The sequence below is a fragment of the Pongo abelii genome, chromosome 3 (assembly GCF_028885655.2).
Source record: "Pongo abelii isolate AG06213 chromosome 3, NHGRI_mPonAbe1-v2.0_pri, whole genome shotgun sequence".
NCBI classification, from domain to species: Eukaryota; Metazoa; Chordata; class Mammalia; order Primates; family Hominidae; genus Pongo; species Pongo abelii.
The window spans coordinates 99,186,617-99,203,664 of record NC_071988.2 but is presented as its reverse complement, the minus strand read 5'-3'; the positions used below and the strand labels follow the sequence as shown (position 1 = coordinate 99,203,664).

General features: G+C 36.3%; 1 protein-coding gene and 2 pseudogenes across 3 annotated transcripts in view; 1 reads left to right on the top strand and 2 right to left on the bottom strand.

Moving 5' to 3' along the window:
- Positions 1 to 2,877: 2,877 nt before the first annotated feature.
- LOC100434255 (high mobility group protein B1-like) lies at positions 2,878 to 3,470 on the bottom strand (annotated as a pseudogene).
- A 3,855-nt stretch (positions 3,471 to 7,325) lies between these two features.
- Positions 7,326 to 9,469, top strand: LOC100433880 (serine/arginine-rich splicing factor 10-like; annotated as a pseudogene).
- A 5,276-nt stretch (positions 9,470 to 14,745) lies between these two features.
- The window catches only part of MRPL1 (mitochondrial ribosomal protein L1), a 104,184-nt gene continuing 101,881 nt past the window's right edge, over positions 14,746 to 17,048 (bottom strand). For all 3 annotated transcript variants that reach the window (XM_002814905.5, XM_009240123.4, XM_054554101.2), the window contains one exon: positions 14,746 to 15,047. In XM_002814905.5, coding sequence (XP_002814951.2) covers positions 14,929 to 15,047 — 119 coding nt within the window. In that variant the 3' untranslated portion in view covers positions 14,746 to 14,928. The remainder of the gene's footprint in view (positions 15,048 to 17,048) is intronic.

The following is a 17,048-nucleotide window of genomic DNA, read 5'->3' as shown; positions in this document are numbered from 1 at the left end:
ACAAACCACTGCTCAATGAAATAAAAGAGGATACAAAGAAATGGAAGAACATTCCATGCTCATGGATTGGAAGAATCAATATCATGAAGATGGCCATACTGCCCAAGGTAATTTATAGATTCAATGCCATCCCCATCAAGCTACCAATGACTTTCTTCACAGAACTGGAAAAAAACACTTTAAAGTTCACATGGAACTAAAAAAGAGCCCGCATTGCCAAGTCAATCCTAAGCCAAAAGAACAAAGCCGGAGGCATCACGCTACCTGACTTCAAACTATACTACAAGGCTACAGTAACCAAAACAGCATGGTACTGGTACCAAAACAGAGATATAGATCAATGGAACAGAACAGAGCCGTCAGAAATAACGCCACATATCTACAACTATCTGATCTTTGACAAAGCTGAGAAAAACAAGCAATGGGGAAAGGATTCCCTATTTAATAAATGGTGCTGGGAAAACTGGCTAGCCATATGTAGAAAGCTGAAACTGGATCCCTTCCTTACACCTCATACAAAAATTAATTCAAGATGGATTAAAGACTTAAACGTTAGACCTAAAACCATAAAAACCCTAGAAGAAAACCTAGGCATTACCATTCAGGACATAGGCATGGGCGAGGACTTCATGTCTAAAACACCAAAAGCAATGGCAACAAAAGCCAAAATTGACAAATGGGATCTCATTAAACTAAAGAGCTTCTGCACAGCAAAAGAAACTACCATCAGAGTGAACAGGCAGCCTACAAAATGGGAGAAAATTTTCGTAACCTACTCATCTGACAAAGGGCTAATATCCAGAATCTACAATGAACTCAAATGAATTTACAAGAAAAAAACAAACAACCCCATCAAAAAGTGGGTGAAGGATATGAACAGACACTTCTCAAAAGAAGACATTTATGCAGCCAAAAGACACATGAAAAAATGCTCATCATCACTGGCCATCAGAGAAATGCAAATCAAAACCACAATGAGATACCATCTCACACCAGTTAGAATGGCGATCATTAAAAAGTCAGGAAACAACAGGTGCTGGAGAGGATGTGGAGAAACAGGAACACTTTTACACTGTTGGTGGGACTGTAAACTAGTTCAACCATTGTGGAAGTCAGTGTGGCGATTCCTCAGGGATCTAGAACTGGAAATACCATTTGACCCAGCCATCCCATTACTGGGTATATACCCAAAGGACTACAAATCATGCTGCTATAAAGACACATGCACACGTATGTTTATTGAGGCACTATTCACAATAACAAAGACTTGGAACCAACCCAAATGTCCAACAACGATAGACTGGATTAAGAAAATGTGGCACATATACACCATGGAATACTATGCAGCCATAAAAAATGATGAGTTCATGTCCTTTGTAGGGACATGGATGAAATTGGAAATCATCATTCTCAGTAAACTATCACAAGGACAAAAAAACCAAACACCGCATGTTCTCACTCATAGATGGGAATTGAACAGTGAGAACACATGGACGCAGGAAGGGGAACATCACACTCGGGACTGTTGTGGGGTGGGGGGAGGGGGGAGGGATAGCATTAGGAGATATACCTAATGCTAAATGGCGAGTTAATGGGTGCAGCACACCAGCATGGCACATGTATACATATGTAACTAACCTGCACATTGTGCACATGTACCCTAAAACTTAAAGTATAATAATAATAAAAAAAAAAAAACTTAAAAAAAAAAAAAAAAGAATATGGAGCAGCTGGAAATCTTCCACACTTTTGGGAATGTATATTGGTATAACTACTTAGGAAAAGTGTTGAGCATTGTAATGGAGCATGTTACCATCCAGCAAGTTCACACTTAGGTATATATACAACAGGAATGTTTATATATATATCTTGTGCACTTCTTTTGGTGAATACATATATATGTTCACCAAACTATATATATACTCATCTTCCTCATGTATATATGTTCATGTTATCTATACATATGTTCATCCCCCTCATATATATATATGTTCACCAAAAGTGGACAAGATATAAATATGTGCATATAAACTTGGTGCAAAAGTAATTGCTGTTTTTAATGGCAAAAACAGCAATTACTTTTGTACCAACCTCATACGTACATACAAATACATATATTTGTGCACACACACTAATGTGTATATATAAGGATTTCTGTTGTATATATACCTATGAATACATATATGTTTTTTTCACCAAAAGAAGTGGACAAGAATGTTAATAGTAGCATCATTGTAATAGCCCTAAAACTTCACAAGAAGAAATATACAAAAAAGTTCATATCAACGTTATTTGTAATACCCCAAACTATAAAAATCCACATGTCCACCAACAGTAGAATGGATATTTGTGATATATTTAAGCAATGGAATATTATACAACAATGAGAATGAACAAACTACAACTACACACTGGATGAATGTCATAAATATAATGTTGAATGAATGAACCCAGACCTCCCCCAAAATCAAGTATGATAATTATTCAATTTAAGGTAATTTTCAAAATCAGGCAAAACAAATATATGGCCTTGGAAGTCGTAATAGTGATTACCTTGAATGAGAGTGGTTTCTAAGGGGTTTCTAGGGTGCTGAAATTATCCTATTTCTTGATCTGTGTGCTAGGTACATGTTTATTTTAGGAAAATTCATCAAGCTATATCACCATACTGTACCAAGAAAGATTACTGCCTACCACCAGGACAGGGCTATCTAAAGACACATTTGGTAGTGTGTTAACTATGCAAAAAAAGACACTGTACAGTTTAAAAACAAATCTTACACAAACTTACATTTCAATTTTTTTCTTTAAAAGAAGTGAATTGTGTACAGGGAGGTTAAATGCTTTATAGACAAGAAAAAAAGGGCTAGCATTAACTTATTCACCATCATCTTCTTCATCATCTTCTTGTCCTCCTCTTTCTTATTTTTCTTGCTTTTTTCAGCCTTGACAACTCCCTTTTTGCTGCATCTGGCTTTCCTTTAGCTCGGTATGCAGCAGTATCTTTTTCACATTTTTCCTTGAGCTTCGCAATGTTCTTTGTATAAGTCTGCTAGTCATCTGCAGCAGCGCCATTCCACATCTCTCCCAGCATCTTTGCAACATCACCAATGTTTAGGCCAGGATGTTCTTTGATTTTTGGGTGATACTCAGAACAGAACAAGAAAAAGGCTGAAGAAGGCCCTTTGGGTGTATTGGGATCCTTGAACTCGTTTTTTGCCTCCACTTTAGGAGGGATATAAGTTTTCATTTCTCTTTCATAATGGGCTTTACCTACCTTTGTCATGTCTTCCAATTTTCCTTTTGCTTTAGCAGAAGTAGTCTTTCACCTCTCAGCACTTCTCAGAAAACTCTGAGGAGCTGACTGATGCATCTGGGTGCTCCTTCTTGTGCTCCTCCTGACAAGTTGGCACAAAGAACACCTATGATGACATTTTGCCTCTTGGCTTCTTAGGATCTACTTTACCCATGTTTAGTTATCTTTCTTCAACAAGGCACAGAGTTGCCCAGTGCCCATCTGGCTCTCACTTGCCCCGGCACTCTCTCTATGGAGCTCAGTGTACTGCAATCAATTGAATATTTTTACCACAGAAATCTGTTCATGTGTAATTATATATGTGTTTGTATTTATGTTTAATAAAATGAAATTGGCATCTCTCCCCTCTAAAACACCAATTAGTAATTTTTTTACATCCAAAGAATATTTGCTATGTATGTAAAAACACTTTGAGGGTGATGAAGTTAGTATTTTGAATTCAATACAATGTAGTTAGTGATTTCATAGAACTGTAGGAGAAGACATTTAATAAAAATTCAAGTAATTGATAGGTCTAAGTTTTGTTGCCTCCTCGTATCACTGCTACTAATTCTTCCCAAATATTCATCAAAGGTAGTGACCTAGTATAGTGGCATCTGTTGGTTTTGCCTGCCCAGCACCCAGTAGCCCCTTTTTTTGGTAAAGTCACTTCAATATTTCTTTGGGGGAATTTCTTCTACCCTACCACACGCACTTTGGTGAGATTATCAATTCTGCCTTCTTCTGACCAAGAAGGGGGCATGTAAACTAAACTAGGCCAAGCAGATTCTCTCCCCTTAGAATTTAAATCTTGAGTGACACAAGGTCAGAAAACAGAAATAATTCACCTTGACAGTAGCTCTCTGAGGAGGCTGTTCATTGGTTTCTGTGACATAGATCTCTTACGCCGCCCTGCTGCTTCCTGTCCTTTCCAAGTTACAGTTGTGTGGCTTTCCTTTGATTCTTGACCCACTCTATATCCTTAAAATACATGACTCTCATTAAGTTAGTCCATTTCTGTTGACTGTAGTTGACGAACACTGATACAGCTGGATATAAATACACTCAATAAAAAGGTCACTACTATTATGCAAGAGAGTCCATAGCATTTAAGTTTTGCCTTACTTTGTGCCAGAATTTGCTTCTTTATAAAGTCTGTTAGTCCTGCCTAGCTCTACTTCCAGAGCTTCATAGTATACATATATTCTATCCTTTAAATGGCACATGTTTGAAAACTACTATCATTTTCCCCATATGCTTTCTCAGCAAAATAACTCATTTTCTCAATCAAAACATATATGACTACTACACACCCACTAAAATAGCTGAAAGAACAGACAGTTCCAAGCGTCGACAAGGATGTGGAGAATCTGGAACACTCATGCACTGCTGGAGGGAATGTAAATGGCATAGCCGCTTTGGAAAATAGTTTGGCAATTTATATAATTTATAAACTTACTTAATATTTTAATGCGTTTTAAAAATAAATGTAATTACCTATTGTAATGTCATCTTAGGAAACAATTTCATGAAATCATGGCCTTTATGTTAGTTATCTTATCCTACAATGCATTAAAGATATACTTAATTATTAATTTAAAATGTGATTTACTTATAATCTAAATTAATTCCTTGTACCACGAGTGGTACAACTCCTCAGAGTTTTCTGAATACATATATTGATTGCCCTTTGGGAAACACCAGGTTTTTGTCTTTAACTTAACATTTTGAATAAAATAATTTTCATTAAAGCAATAACCAACTTTGAAAGCAGTATTATAAAGTTTTACAAGCCAACCCATCAGAGAAATGCAAATCAAAACCACAGCGAGATATCACCTCACACCAGTTAGAATGGCGATCATTAAAAAGTCAGGAAACAACAGGTGCTGGAGAGGATGTGGAGAAATAGGAACACTTTTACACTGTTGGTGGGACTGTAAACTAGTTCAATCATTGTGGAAGTCAGTGTGGCGATTCCTCAGGGATCTAGAACTAGAAATACCATTTGACCCAGCGATCCCATTACTGGGTATATACCCAAAGGATTATAAATCATGCTGCTATAAAGACACATGCACTCGTATATTTATTGAGGCACTATTCACAATAGTGAAGACTTGGAACCAACCCAGATGTCCATCAATGGTAGACTGGATTAAGAAAATGTGGCACATACACACCATGGAATACTATGCAGCCATAAAAAATGATGAGTTCATGTCCTTTGTAGGGACATGGATGAAGCTGGAAACCATCATTCTTAGCAAACTATCTGAAAGACAGAAAACCAAACACCACATGTTCTCACTCATAGGTGGGAATTGAACAATGAGAACACTTGGACACAGGATGGGGAACATCACACACTAGGGCCTGTTGTGGGGTGGGGGGAGGGGGGAGGGATAGCATTAGGAGATATACCTAATGTAAATGATGCGTTAGCACACCAACATGGCACATGTACACATATGTAACAAACCTGCACGTTGTGCACATGTACTCTAAAACTTAAAGTATAATTTAAAAAAAAAAGTTTTACAGGCCAAGTGCGGTGTCTCACATCTGCAATCCCAGTACTTTGGGAGGCCGAGGCAGGAGGATTGCCTGAAGCCAGGAATTTTAGACCAGCCTGGACAACATAGTGAGACCCTACCTCTACAAAAAAAAATTAATTAGCCAATCATGGTGGCTTGCTCCTGTAGTCCCAGCTACTCAGGAAGCTGAGGTGGAATGATTGCTAGAGCCCAGGAGTTCGAGCTGCAGTGAGCTGTGATCGTACTACCACACTCCAGCCTAGGCAACAGAGCAAGACCCTATCCCCCCAAAAATAAAAATAAAAAGAAGAAGAAAGGAAAAAATAAAGTTTTATGTAGCATATAATGAGATATAGAAAGTGTTAGGCCTTTTATTCATTTAGCAAATACTTCGAGTTTTTTTTTTTTTTTTTGGTTGGCTTTTTATAAATGGGAAGTGACTGAAGAGTCAGAGATGTGGAAAACCTCCAGAGCCAGGATGTCTCCCTTCTACTCTATGTCCGATATAAACATGCAATTTCAGGGAAGAGGGAGACCTCCACATAGGAAGGAGAAAAAGGAAATACAACAAAATGTTAAGTGGTTGTTTTAGGAATTATGGGTCATTGAGTTCTTTCTTTAAATTCTTAATTATGTTGATTACTCTACTTGCCAAAATGTAATATGCTTCCATTTGTTTTAGATAAAAACCATACAGTAAAACTTTTTGTTCTTTTGGATACCTTGGATAAAAAGATATACAAATATACCTTCCATTGTTGATAAGAATACATTTCTAATCGTATATTTTTATTCAAAAATAAAAATTCAGCCAAGCCCCAGAGCTTGTGCCTGTAATTCCAGCACTTTGGGTGGCTGATGTGGGCAGATAGCTTGAGCCTAGGAATTTGAGACCAGCCTGGGCAACATAGTGAGACCCCATCTCTACAAAAAATAAAACAGTTAGCCAAGCATGGTGAGCACCATGGCATGTACCTGTGGTCCCAGCTACTCAGAAGGCTGAGGTGAGAGGATCACTTGAGCCCAGGAGGCAAGGCTGCAGGGAGCTGTGATTGCATCACTGCACTCCAGCTGGTGCTGGATGACAGAGCAAAACCTTGTCTCAAAAACATAGTAAAATTTTTAAAGTAAAAAACAAAAATTTAATTGAAGATATCAATTTTTATTTTAAAAATATTGATATTTACATACAACCTTTTGTGGCTAATTATGCTGCCACCTAGTTTTGAGAACTACAGTTCTCAAAGCACTAGAAAAGGTGTTTGGCTCAAACACCTTTTGAAAAGGTGTGAAAATATATAATGTGAAAATGTATAAACCAAACAAAACAAACAAAAAGTAACGGTACTCAATGGCTACAGTAAAACACAAAAACAATGGGTTCTGAAATAATGTACCTAAAATCTTCTTGTAATTATAGCTTGACAATTTTTAAAGCTCTATAAGTTCAGTAACGTGATATGTGGGATTTGCTTGTAAGTTCTGCAGAAGGGATGACGACAAGCTGGGGGCTGGGTACATGGAAGGGACAGGTAAAATGGGAACAATAGCAGAATACTGATCATTGCTGAAGCTGGGTGGGTATTCATTATTGTATTTTCTTCATATTTGAAAAATTCTATAATAAAAGTTTTAAAAAGAATTTTTACAAACCTCTAAATACACATGATCACAGAAACCGAAAGCAACCTCTGTTATATTCCCAAAATAGAATGAAATAAACAAACAAAAAATTCACTCTGAAATAAAGCTCCAGGTGGCCTATAAAGTGTTTTGTGCTTTCTATTTGTACAGGCAAGTGAGAAAACAAATATTGACCAGTAAGTACACAACTATTTTTAAGTTATATGAAAGGCTGTTATCGCCACCTACTGGACACTGTTATTGACTACTTGCTGTAAAAAATTAAGATTTTTTTAAAACCAACAATCATTATTTAATAGGTCCCCCCATCCCATCTTAAGCATCTAGTTAACAAAACAGTATAAATAAAACCATCAAATTTATATCTGTATTTGTTTTTATATTAGTAATGCTAATTAATGTTACGTTACATCACTTCTTAGTGTCAAATGCCACCTGCTAAAAAGGTATATATCATAAAATTTTGATTTGAAAGTACATTGATGATCATCCTATGATGTTCTTGTTTTACAGAAGATCACAGAACTCGAATTGTTTGCCCATAGGGTAAGAACCCAGAATTTAAATTATTTACACATAGGGATAGTCCAGAAAGTTATAAACTAGTCCTGGCTCTTAAGTTCAGTGCATTATCTTTTTTTCATTTGTCTTTTAAAATCTTGACTTATATTGCAAATTTTATATCTTTTATAACTTGGCTAATTGTACACACCAGTGATTCTCCACTCTGGTGCATCAGAATGACTTGTGAAAGTTTTAAAATAAAGCTGGCACCAAAGCCAGAGATTTTTGCATCCAGCCAGGGTTAAAAGAACTATTAGTAGATACCAGTGGTTCTCAAAGTGTGGTCCCTGGACAAGCATCATCATCATCATCATCATCATCATCATCATCATCATCATCATCATCATCATCATCATCATCTCGCCATCACCTGGTTAGAAATGCAAATGTTCACAGTCCACCCCAGAGTACTGGGTGGGGGGCTGTAATTTGTGTTTTGCAAGCCTTTAAGTAATTTGGATACAAGCTAAAGTTTGAGAATCACTATTATTTACTACAAAACCGGTAAATTTCTACTCTTTTACATACAAGAATTAATTTAGCTGTAGTACAGCCCTCTGGCTGTGCATGTCTAAGGATCAGCCTCCGGGGGCTGGACGGTTTGCTGAGCCCCTTAGCGTCTCCTGGCGCTAAGACTCACACAGCAGTCACGTCCAGGTACCTGCGTCCCCCAAGGTGCCTCTGTTCATCAGGAATGGAGCCAATAACAGCAGGTTCAAAGATTTATGGCATGAATTTGGTCATTCTGATCCTATAGTTGATGTGTATGTTCCACTTGATTTCTTCACTCACTGTCCAAGAGGAGTTGCTTATGTTCAATTGGAGGATGTTCGTGATGCTGAAGATGCTTTACATAATTTGGACAGAAAATGGATTTGTGGATGTCAAATGGAAACAGTTTGCACAGGGGGATTGGAAGACCCCAAATCAGATGAAAGCAAAGGAAGGTAGGAGTGTGTACAGTTCTTCACGCTATGATTATGACAGATATAGATGTTCTAGAAGCCAAAGTTATGAAAAAAGATCAAGAAGTCAGTCTTTTGCTTACATCTATAGAAGATCTTGTAGTCCTAGACAGAGTGGATGGACTGGAAGACTATGGTGTAGCAGAAGCCATTCCAACAATGATAGAGTCAAACACTGAAATCAGTCTTTTTCAAGATCTAAATCCAATTCAAGATCAAGGTCCAAGTCCCAGCCCAAGAAAGAAATGAAGGCTAAATCATGCTCTAGGTCTGCATCGCATGCCAAAACTAGAGGCACCTCTAAAACAGATTCCAAAACACATTACAAGTCTTGCTCAAGACATAAAAAGGAATCAAGGAAAAAGGAACTGCCTTGCTCCAAATCCCAGTCAAGGTCACAGTCTAGGCCTAGGTCAAAACCTAGATCAAGATCTTGGACTAGTCTTAAATCCAGTGGCCACTGATAGTATAAACCATGATCATTTTTAGGCACATATCATTCATTTGCTCATAGATTGGTTTACTTAAATTATCAGGAATACAATGTTGCAATGATGTTTAACAAACACTTGTTAGTTTTCCCTGTACCAGGCAATGGTTATTTTAAAATGACTTGCTGTTGAGAAGCCACTCTTAAGAGTCCAGTTTGTTTGGTATTATGGGCAGCTACCAATTTGTTGTGTCTGTGTGTATTTTTGTAAAGATTCTCATTTTTATGCTTGAAGTATTTGGTGAAAAGATGTTTGTTGACCATAATTTGCAACATTGTCTTACTAAAAATAAACTTTCATATTCATATTTGGTAGAACTGTTAACCTAGGAAGGAGTATGATAGAGTGTTACAAAAGTGAAGTTACAGCCACAGTACAACACTGACTGCTCAGACACATTTAGGTTCAGTGTGGACCTTTATGTCTTATCAAGATGTCTAGGCCCTTGATAATAGTTTACTTGTGATGCAATGTGGATTAGTTCTTTTGTTAACTCCACCGTCTTGGGGAATAATGCCAACTGAGTTATGTAGTATTTTCAGGGAGATTAAGTTTTTGACTGAAACATGGAGCCTTTGCTTTTTTTCTGATTTCTATAGATTTGGAACAAGAAAACATCAGAAAGACTCACCTTAAAATTTGAGGGGGTCAATGATGGCAGAAACAATTTTAAGGGGAAAAGAATGTTCTTATGTAGTTATTCTAAAATTTAAGGAGTACTGTTGACCATAATATTGCTTAATTTTCTTACTGCCCTTAGAAGCGAGTGAATTGTTTCAAAGTAGGCTATGTGTGTGTATGTGTGTGTATCTGTGTGTGTGTATGTGTGTGTGTGTGTGGTGTATAGTGTAAAAGAACTGAAATGTTGATGCTTACAGCACTTGGCCTATACATTTGTATCAAAATTTGCCTGCTTCTTTATGTGGGAGGCTTGCTTTTCGCACCTCAGTTTATCTAATGTAAGGCAAGTTCAAAAACAACACGTTCATTCTAGGTGATTCTGTGGTGCTATGAAATTTAAAATGATTTTGGAAAAAAAGATTAGTCAGTTTTAAGCAAGAGTCACATCTTTTGAATTTTTGACTACCAGTGTAGTGCCTGACTAAAAATAAAGAATACCCTTTACCATTTATAATTTCTAGTATTCCTCTGAAAGATTGTTTTGGGAACAAAAGTGACTTGACATGTCTAATCTCATATTGGATAAAAAGCTAGCACCTTTTAAAATCTCAGATTGCTTGCTTAAAGATATAAGTAAGAATTATGGAGAAGCAATTCCTTTAAGAGGATTACTTATTTCAGCTGTTTTTAGTAATCTAGGCTTTGTCTGTAGAGAACAAAACGATGGCAGTAAGCTGAGATAGCTCGGTTGGGAGAGTATTAGACTGAGAACAAAACGATGATTTTTAAATACTATATGCTAAGTGCTTAAGGGGTTGATTGTAGGACCTTTTTATATTTGATAGTATTTCTTCCATTTCTTTAGTGTTGCAGTTAATGTTCTGTTCTGCTATGCAATCATTTATATGCATGTTTCTTTACTTTTTAAAGATTTTCCTGGATGTATAAACAACAAAAAGTATATTTAAAACTGTAGCAGTAGTTTGCAGTTCTAGCGGAGAGGAAAGTTGCAGGGCTAAACTTTCTACTTTTTTTCTTATAGAAGCTTCTAAAAGGGCATTTTATAGTTCTCTTTAACAAATATTGTGTACAGCTTTTAAAACATCAATATTTGGATCAAAGCAAGACCCAGCTTATTTTCTGCTTGTTGTAAATTAAGCAAACAGAAATAAAAAACTTTATTTTGTGAAGGAAAATTTTTCCCTTCATTTTGCTACAATAAAAACAAAATGAAGAAAAAAGATTTGATTTACTGTTCTCTAAGAAAAAAAGAGATTTAAATTTAGTAATATAGTGTGATTTTACTCTTTTTCCAGAAGCATACACTGAACAAAGCTCTAGTTAGCCAACAGGAAAAATGCTCTAATGGAAGAGTGGAGAGTAATTTATTCATAGGCCAGTTAATAAGACCCTGGAATGTTCCTGCCTAGAGCAAATTTTCCAACCATATTTCCTTATTCTGGCTTGCTCTGCTCAGTAAGTTACCTTTCTAAGACATAATAAAGTCTTTTAGTCACATCAGACCTTTTGACCCAGGAATGCCACTTCTAAAAATTAGAAAATAAATTACGCTCCAAGGATTTCTCCAAAGCACTGTAAATAATGGGGGGAAGGGGATCCTGGAGTTAGTTAAATGTACAACAATTGAGGAATGAGTCCATAAAATAGAACATCAACAGGATGGAATATTGTTCAACCATTAAAATGATGCTTTTCATATGGCATTTTAAATATAGGAAATGCTTACTTTATAACATGTGCACACACACAGATACATACACACTCACAACTGAAGACAACAAAGTACTAAAATAGTAATGCTGGTTATCCTTGAGTAATAGATTATAAGTGAATTTAAAATATTTAATCAGTATTTTTCAATAAATTTTTCAATAACAACTTATCCATTAATTAAAAGAACATCTACAAATAGCAGAGCTTCTACTTTGTGAATTGAGATCTTCAAATAATGATTAATCTGTAAGCTTTCAAAAGACAACTGTGGGAAACAGGTAGGTATCTTTTCCTCTCCATCCTACATTACTCTTTCCTCATCCCACTCTAACTCTTCTACTTCTACTTTCTTCACATCAGCCCTCACGTAATTCATTAACTAGAAATACCAAGAAACTGAAGGCAATTGTTCAATATTTTAAAATTTTAAAGCTGTTCAATTAAATGGTTTATCTTAGAATATATATTTTTAAAAAAGAGGTACAATAGCCCAATGGTTAAAAGAGCCTAAGGACTTTAAAATTAGATAGACCTGGGTTTAAATCTTTGTCACTTAGGAGACCTCCTACAAGTTTCACTTTCCTTATCTGTGAAATGGGAGTACCACTCTGCTCAGTGAATTGCTGTGAGGATGAAATGAGAGGATGCATCTAAAGTATAAGATGGTAGCATGCACTTGTTAGTCTGTTTTGTGTTGTTATAGCAGAATGCCTGAGAAGGTAATTTATAAAGCACAGAGATTAATTTCTTGCAGTCTGTAGGCTGGAAGATCATGATGAGCAGCTGGCTTCTAGGGATAACCTTCCTGCTGTGGTCACCCCATTGCAGAAGGCAGAAGGGGAAGAGAGGGCAAGAGGAGGTGAGTCAGGGAGGAAGAGAGAGCAAGCAAGCATGCAAGGTGTGCCCAAGAGTTCCTTGCAGTCTTAAGCCCTTTTATTATTTTTTTACAATTTGTATAAATTTAAAAGGGACAAGTACAGTTGTGTTACATGGATACATTGCTTAGTGGTGGCCTGGGCCTTTTAATGTAACTATCACCCAAATAGTGTATACTGTACTCATTAATTTCTCAACCCTCACCATCCTCCTCCCACCCTCCCTCTCTTCTGAGTCTCCAATGACTATACTCAGCATTAATCCATTCATGAGGGCAGAGCCCTCCTGACTTGTACCTCCCATGAGGCCTCATCTCCCAACACTGTTGCATTGGGGATTAAGTTTCCAACACATACTTTTTGAGGGACACATTCAAACCATAGCAGCACTCAGTAAAAGGTAACTGCTGTTATTGTTTTCTAGTAATGTTACTGCTGTTTTGGGTAAGCAACCCCTAAGTTTTAATTTTTCTGTGGAGGGAAAAAAAAGCTTAGTGGGGTACTGTGGCTATTCAGTCATTTGGACTTCTCAGATCACTAACATTTCAAAAAGAATTTGGGAGACCTATATGGAGCTGTCAAAATTTTCTTTACAAAGTAGGTATTAATCAATTTTCCCTCAAATGTCTTGTATAGCTGATGTTTTCAAACTATGCTCTTATCACTAACACACATTACAGTTAATTGTTATGTCTGAATTCTCTTTAATGGTTTCTCCTTCTGCTTGTTTCTATGAGGCTGGGAGGGTTGAACTGCATAACATCCCACATTCTGAACTGGCCTAATTATTCCCACTTGAGGTCAGTTGATTTGTCCCGCCATCTTCTGTAAACTGAGATGTAGGTCTATAAGCTTGATTAGATTTAAGCAGAACAGCCTTGGGAAGAATAAATACTTCATTGGTAGTGATGAACTTCATCTTGAAACATGTCTATTCCTTGGCCAAGTTGAGTGTGCAGATTCTGTGTGCTCTAGGCAGATTTATGGTTCCCAAGTAGATCAATGCAAAATGAATCAAAATAATTCGTGTTATTAGAAATCCAATTGTTTTAAAATCATACACTTTGTATTGTGAGAATTGTGTTACCCAGCTCTTCTTCAAAAAAGATTTTACCTTGAAAAGCTAGAGCTGGCAAGTCAACACCAAAACTAAAATAAAATGAGGCACATTAATGAAAATAAAAAAACAAAGTAGGTATTTAAACCCCACCAACAAATTCACCATCACTATTATTTCATAAAAGAAAACTCATTCAAATAATCCCTAAAAAAGTGGAAGATACTTCAAGTAATCATTCCCAAGAAAGGACAGCTGCCAACTGCATGCCAAAAATTATCCTTATTTTTTTCACTTTGTCATATATCAGTAAGCACTTAAGGATTAACATCGGTCTGCAAACTGGTACTTGATGCAAGGTGCTTTACTTCTTGGCCTGATTTTTAATCCATGAATGAAGTTGTTCTGGCTACTTCATGGGAATGTTCATTCAACAAACACTAACCAAACACTTGTTATACTATTAAGCAGAGAAATTCAGGAGCAAATGAGGTCACGTATATGAAAACACTGCATACAGTGCCTTGTAGACTGCAAAGCATCATAAAAATATGTGGTATTATTACAAATGTATATATTACATATATAATTATATAATAATATATATTACTATATATTATATATACATATACATATTATATAATTACAAATTGATTCCTAAAAAGAGATTACCCAACATACATTTTAGTGACTTAGTAATTTTCTATATTCATGCTATCACAAATAGTATTCAGAATTCTTTAGGATGCTTATTTTCCTTTTTTTTAAAAAAAAGAAAATAGTTATATTTGTGATGTAGCTCATGATTCTGCCATTTTCTGCTTTATGGGAACTGAGGATGTTACTATTCCCTCAGATGGTTATGACTCCCAAGGGAAAGTTATTAAGCTAGAAACTGCTGCTATAATTACCAGTACATAGACTCTGGATTCTAAAAAAGAAAATGTCACAGGGTCTAAAAGGCAGGTTCAGACAAAGAGAAAATTTTATTTTCTTATTCTTGAAATGACTGTACGATTTTTCAATGTTAAAGTTCACTTTCAAGTATGATCAATAACAAGACATCAAATGTAAAAATTATGCAGTTTTATCATTTTCTCCATTGCTTCTTAAACCACTGAAAGTAATTTCACAATTCAACACATTTAGGCGTCTTCTTTTTTACTTTCTTCATTTTTTACTTCTTTAGGCAACAATGGATCAATCTTCAGTAATAAACCTTCACTTGTTGAACTACGAAGGAAAGCACGTACCACAAAGGGACCTGGAAACAAAAACGAGAATCAACTTTGATTTTTATATCGCAATACCACCTCATGAGCAAATACAGTAAGTCCTCACTTAATATTGTCACTAGGTTCTTGGAAACTGTAACTTTAAGCAAAACAACTTATAAAGAAACCAATTGTACCATAGGCTAATTAATAAGAGTAAAGTTTCTAAGGCATATTTCTAGTCACAAAAATATCACCAAGCTTCTAAATAAAGAGCTCAAACACTTCTAATATTAACCATTGAAATAAATTTGAACTATAAATACATTTAAGATTAATAATAGCAATAATTATTTACCCAACTGTGGGTGAATCAGAGTGACAGGAGTCATAGTGGTGGTGATTTAAATCAAAGATTAAGTGTTTGCAAAGTGAAAACTGTAAGAAGCGCCTTCTGCCACCGTGCAGTTCAAAAACAAACTAACAAATATGGTTGCCTCACTGAGTGCTTTCATACCACATCATTTATTGTCCTGCATTTGTATGATTATCATATACTTTGCCCATTTTTATTTTACAATAGTTCGTATTCATTAATTCATCTTCCAACTCCCTTATTCCAGTCCAGCGTTGTGGGAGGCCAAAGCCTATCCTGGCAGGTCAGAGCATAGGTGGGAATGATCTCCGGATAAGCAGCATCTCATTGTAGGGCACATGTACACACCCCACACACTCACTCACACCGGGACCATGTAGACATACCAATTAACCTAACATGCCCATCTTTGGGATGCGGGAGGAAACCGAAGTACCCAGAGAACCCATGCAGACATGAGGAGAACATGCAAACTCCACACAGACAGTGGCTCTGGCCAGGAATCTATTTTTTTCTTATCAATGTTATAATGAAATAACATTGAACAAAAGGATGTTATTCAAGGACCTGCTGTACAAATATACAACAGGAAAACTTGTAGAACTCATGTCATATTTTCACATGAAAAGTACTGTATTACTGAACTAATATTTTGAATTATAAGAAGGGGAAGATAGTTTCATTTCTAGAATAGAAGACAAACTAGTTGTACTCTAGAATATTAGAGATTTATCCTTGAAACTACACATACTCACTAATAATTCATTTCTCTCTTCCAGAAGATGATCACCTAGAATTTATTTTATTGCAAAGTCAACAGTGAAGGGAGCAGGTGGTGATATTTACATTTGATGGAAATATTATAAATATTTATTTAAAACAGTCAGCACAGATGCTACCTTTGTGTTACCACACAGTTGGTAAAATTCCCTAAAAACTAAAATGCTTTTCATAAGAACAACGTTAAGGGGCTTCATTTAAAATAGCAAAAAGACAGCCGGACACCGTGGCTCACACCTGTAATCCCAGCACTTTGGGAGGCCAAGGTGGGTGGATCACCTGAGGTCAGGAGTTCGAGACCAGCCCCGCCAACATGGTGAAACCCCACCGCTACTAAAAATACAAAAATTAGCTGGCATGGTGGCAGGCACCTGTAATCCCAGCTACTTGGGAGGCTGAGGCAGGAGAATTGCTTGAACCTGGGAGGCAGAGGTTGCAGTGAGCTGACATCAAACCACTGCACTCCAGCCTGGGCGACAGAGTAAGACTCCGTCTCAAAAACTAAAATAAAATGGCAAAAAGAGGATCACAACATTTAAACATGCTAAGGGGTTTCATATGAAATAGCAAAAAGAGAATAACAACATTTTGAGGATTTGCTGTCCGTCATCTACTCCTACTATTGTCTCAGAGGATCCTGTACTGAAATCAAAGTTATCTGTGGACTATAAGAATCCATACACATCCAATTACTTCATAGTATGGCCATATTTAGGACAAGAAAATTAACAAGGGTGGTATTTATTCACCAGTATGGTTAACTCCCAAAGAAGGTAAAAAATAGCTTAAGATTGTGTTTTAATTATAAACTTGGTTATAAAACTAAACCTGACAAATTCTTATCATGGTAAACCTACAAATGAATAGTCAATTGAGTATAATGGACCCTTGCTTG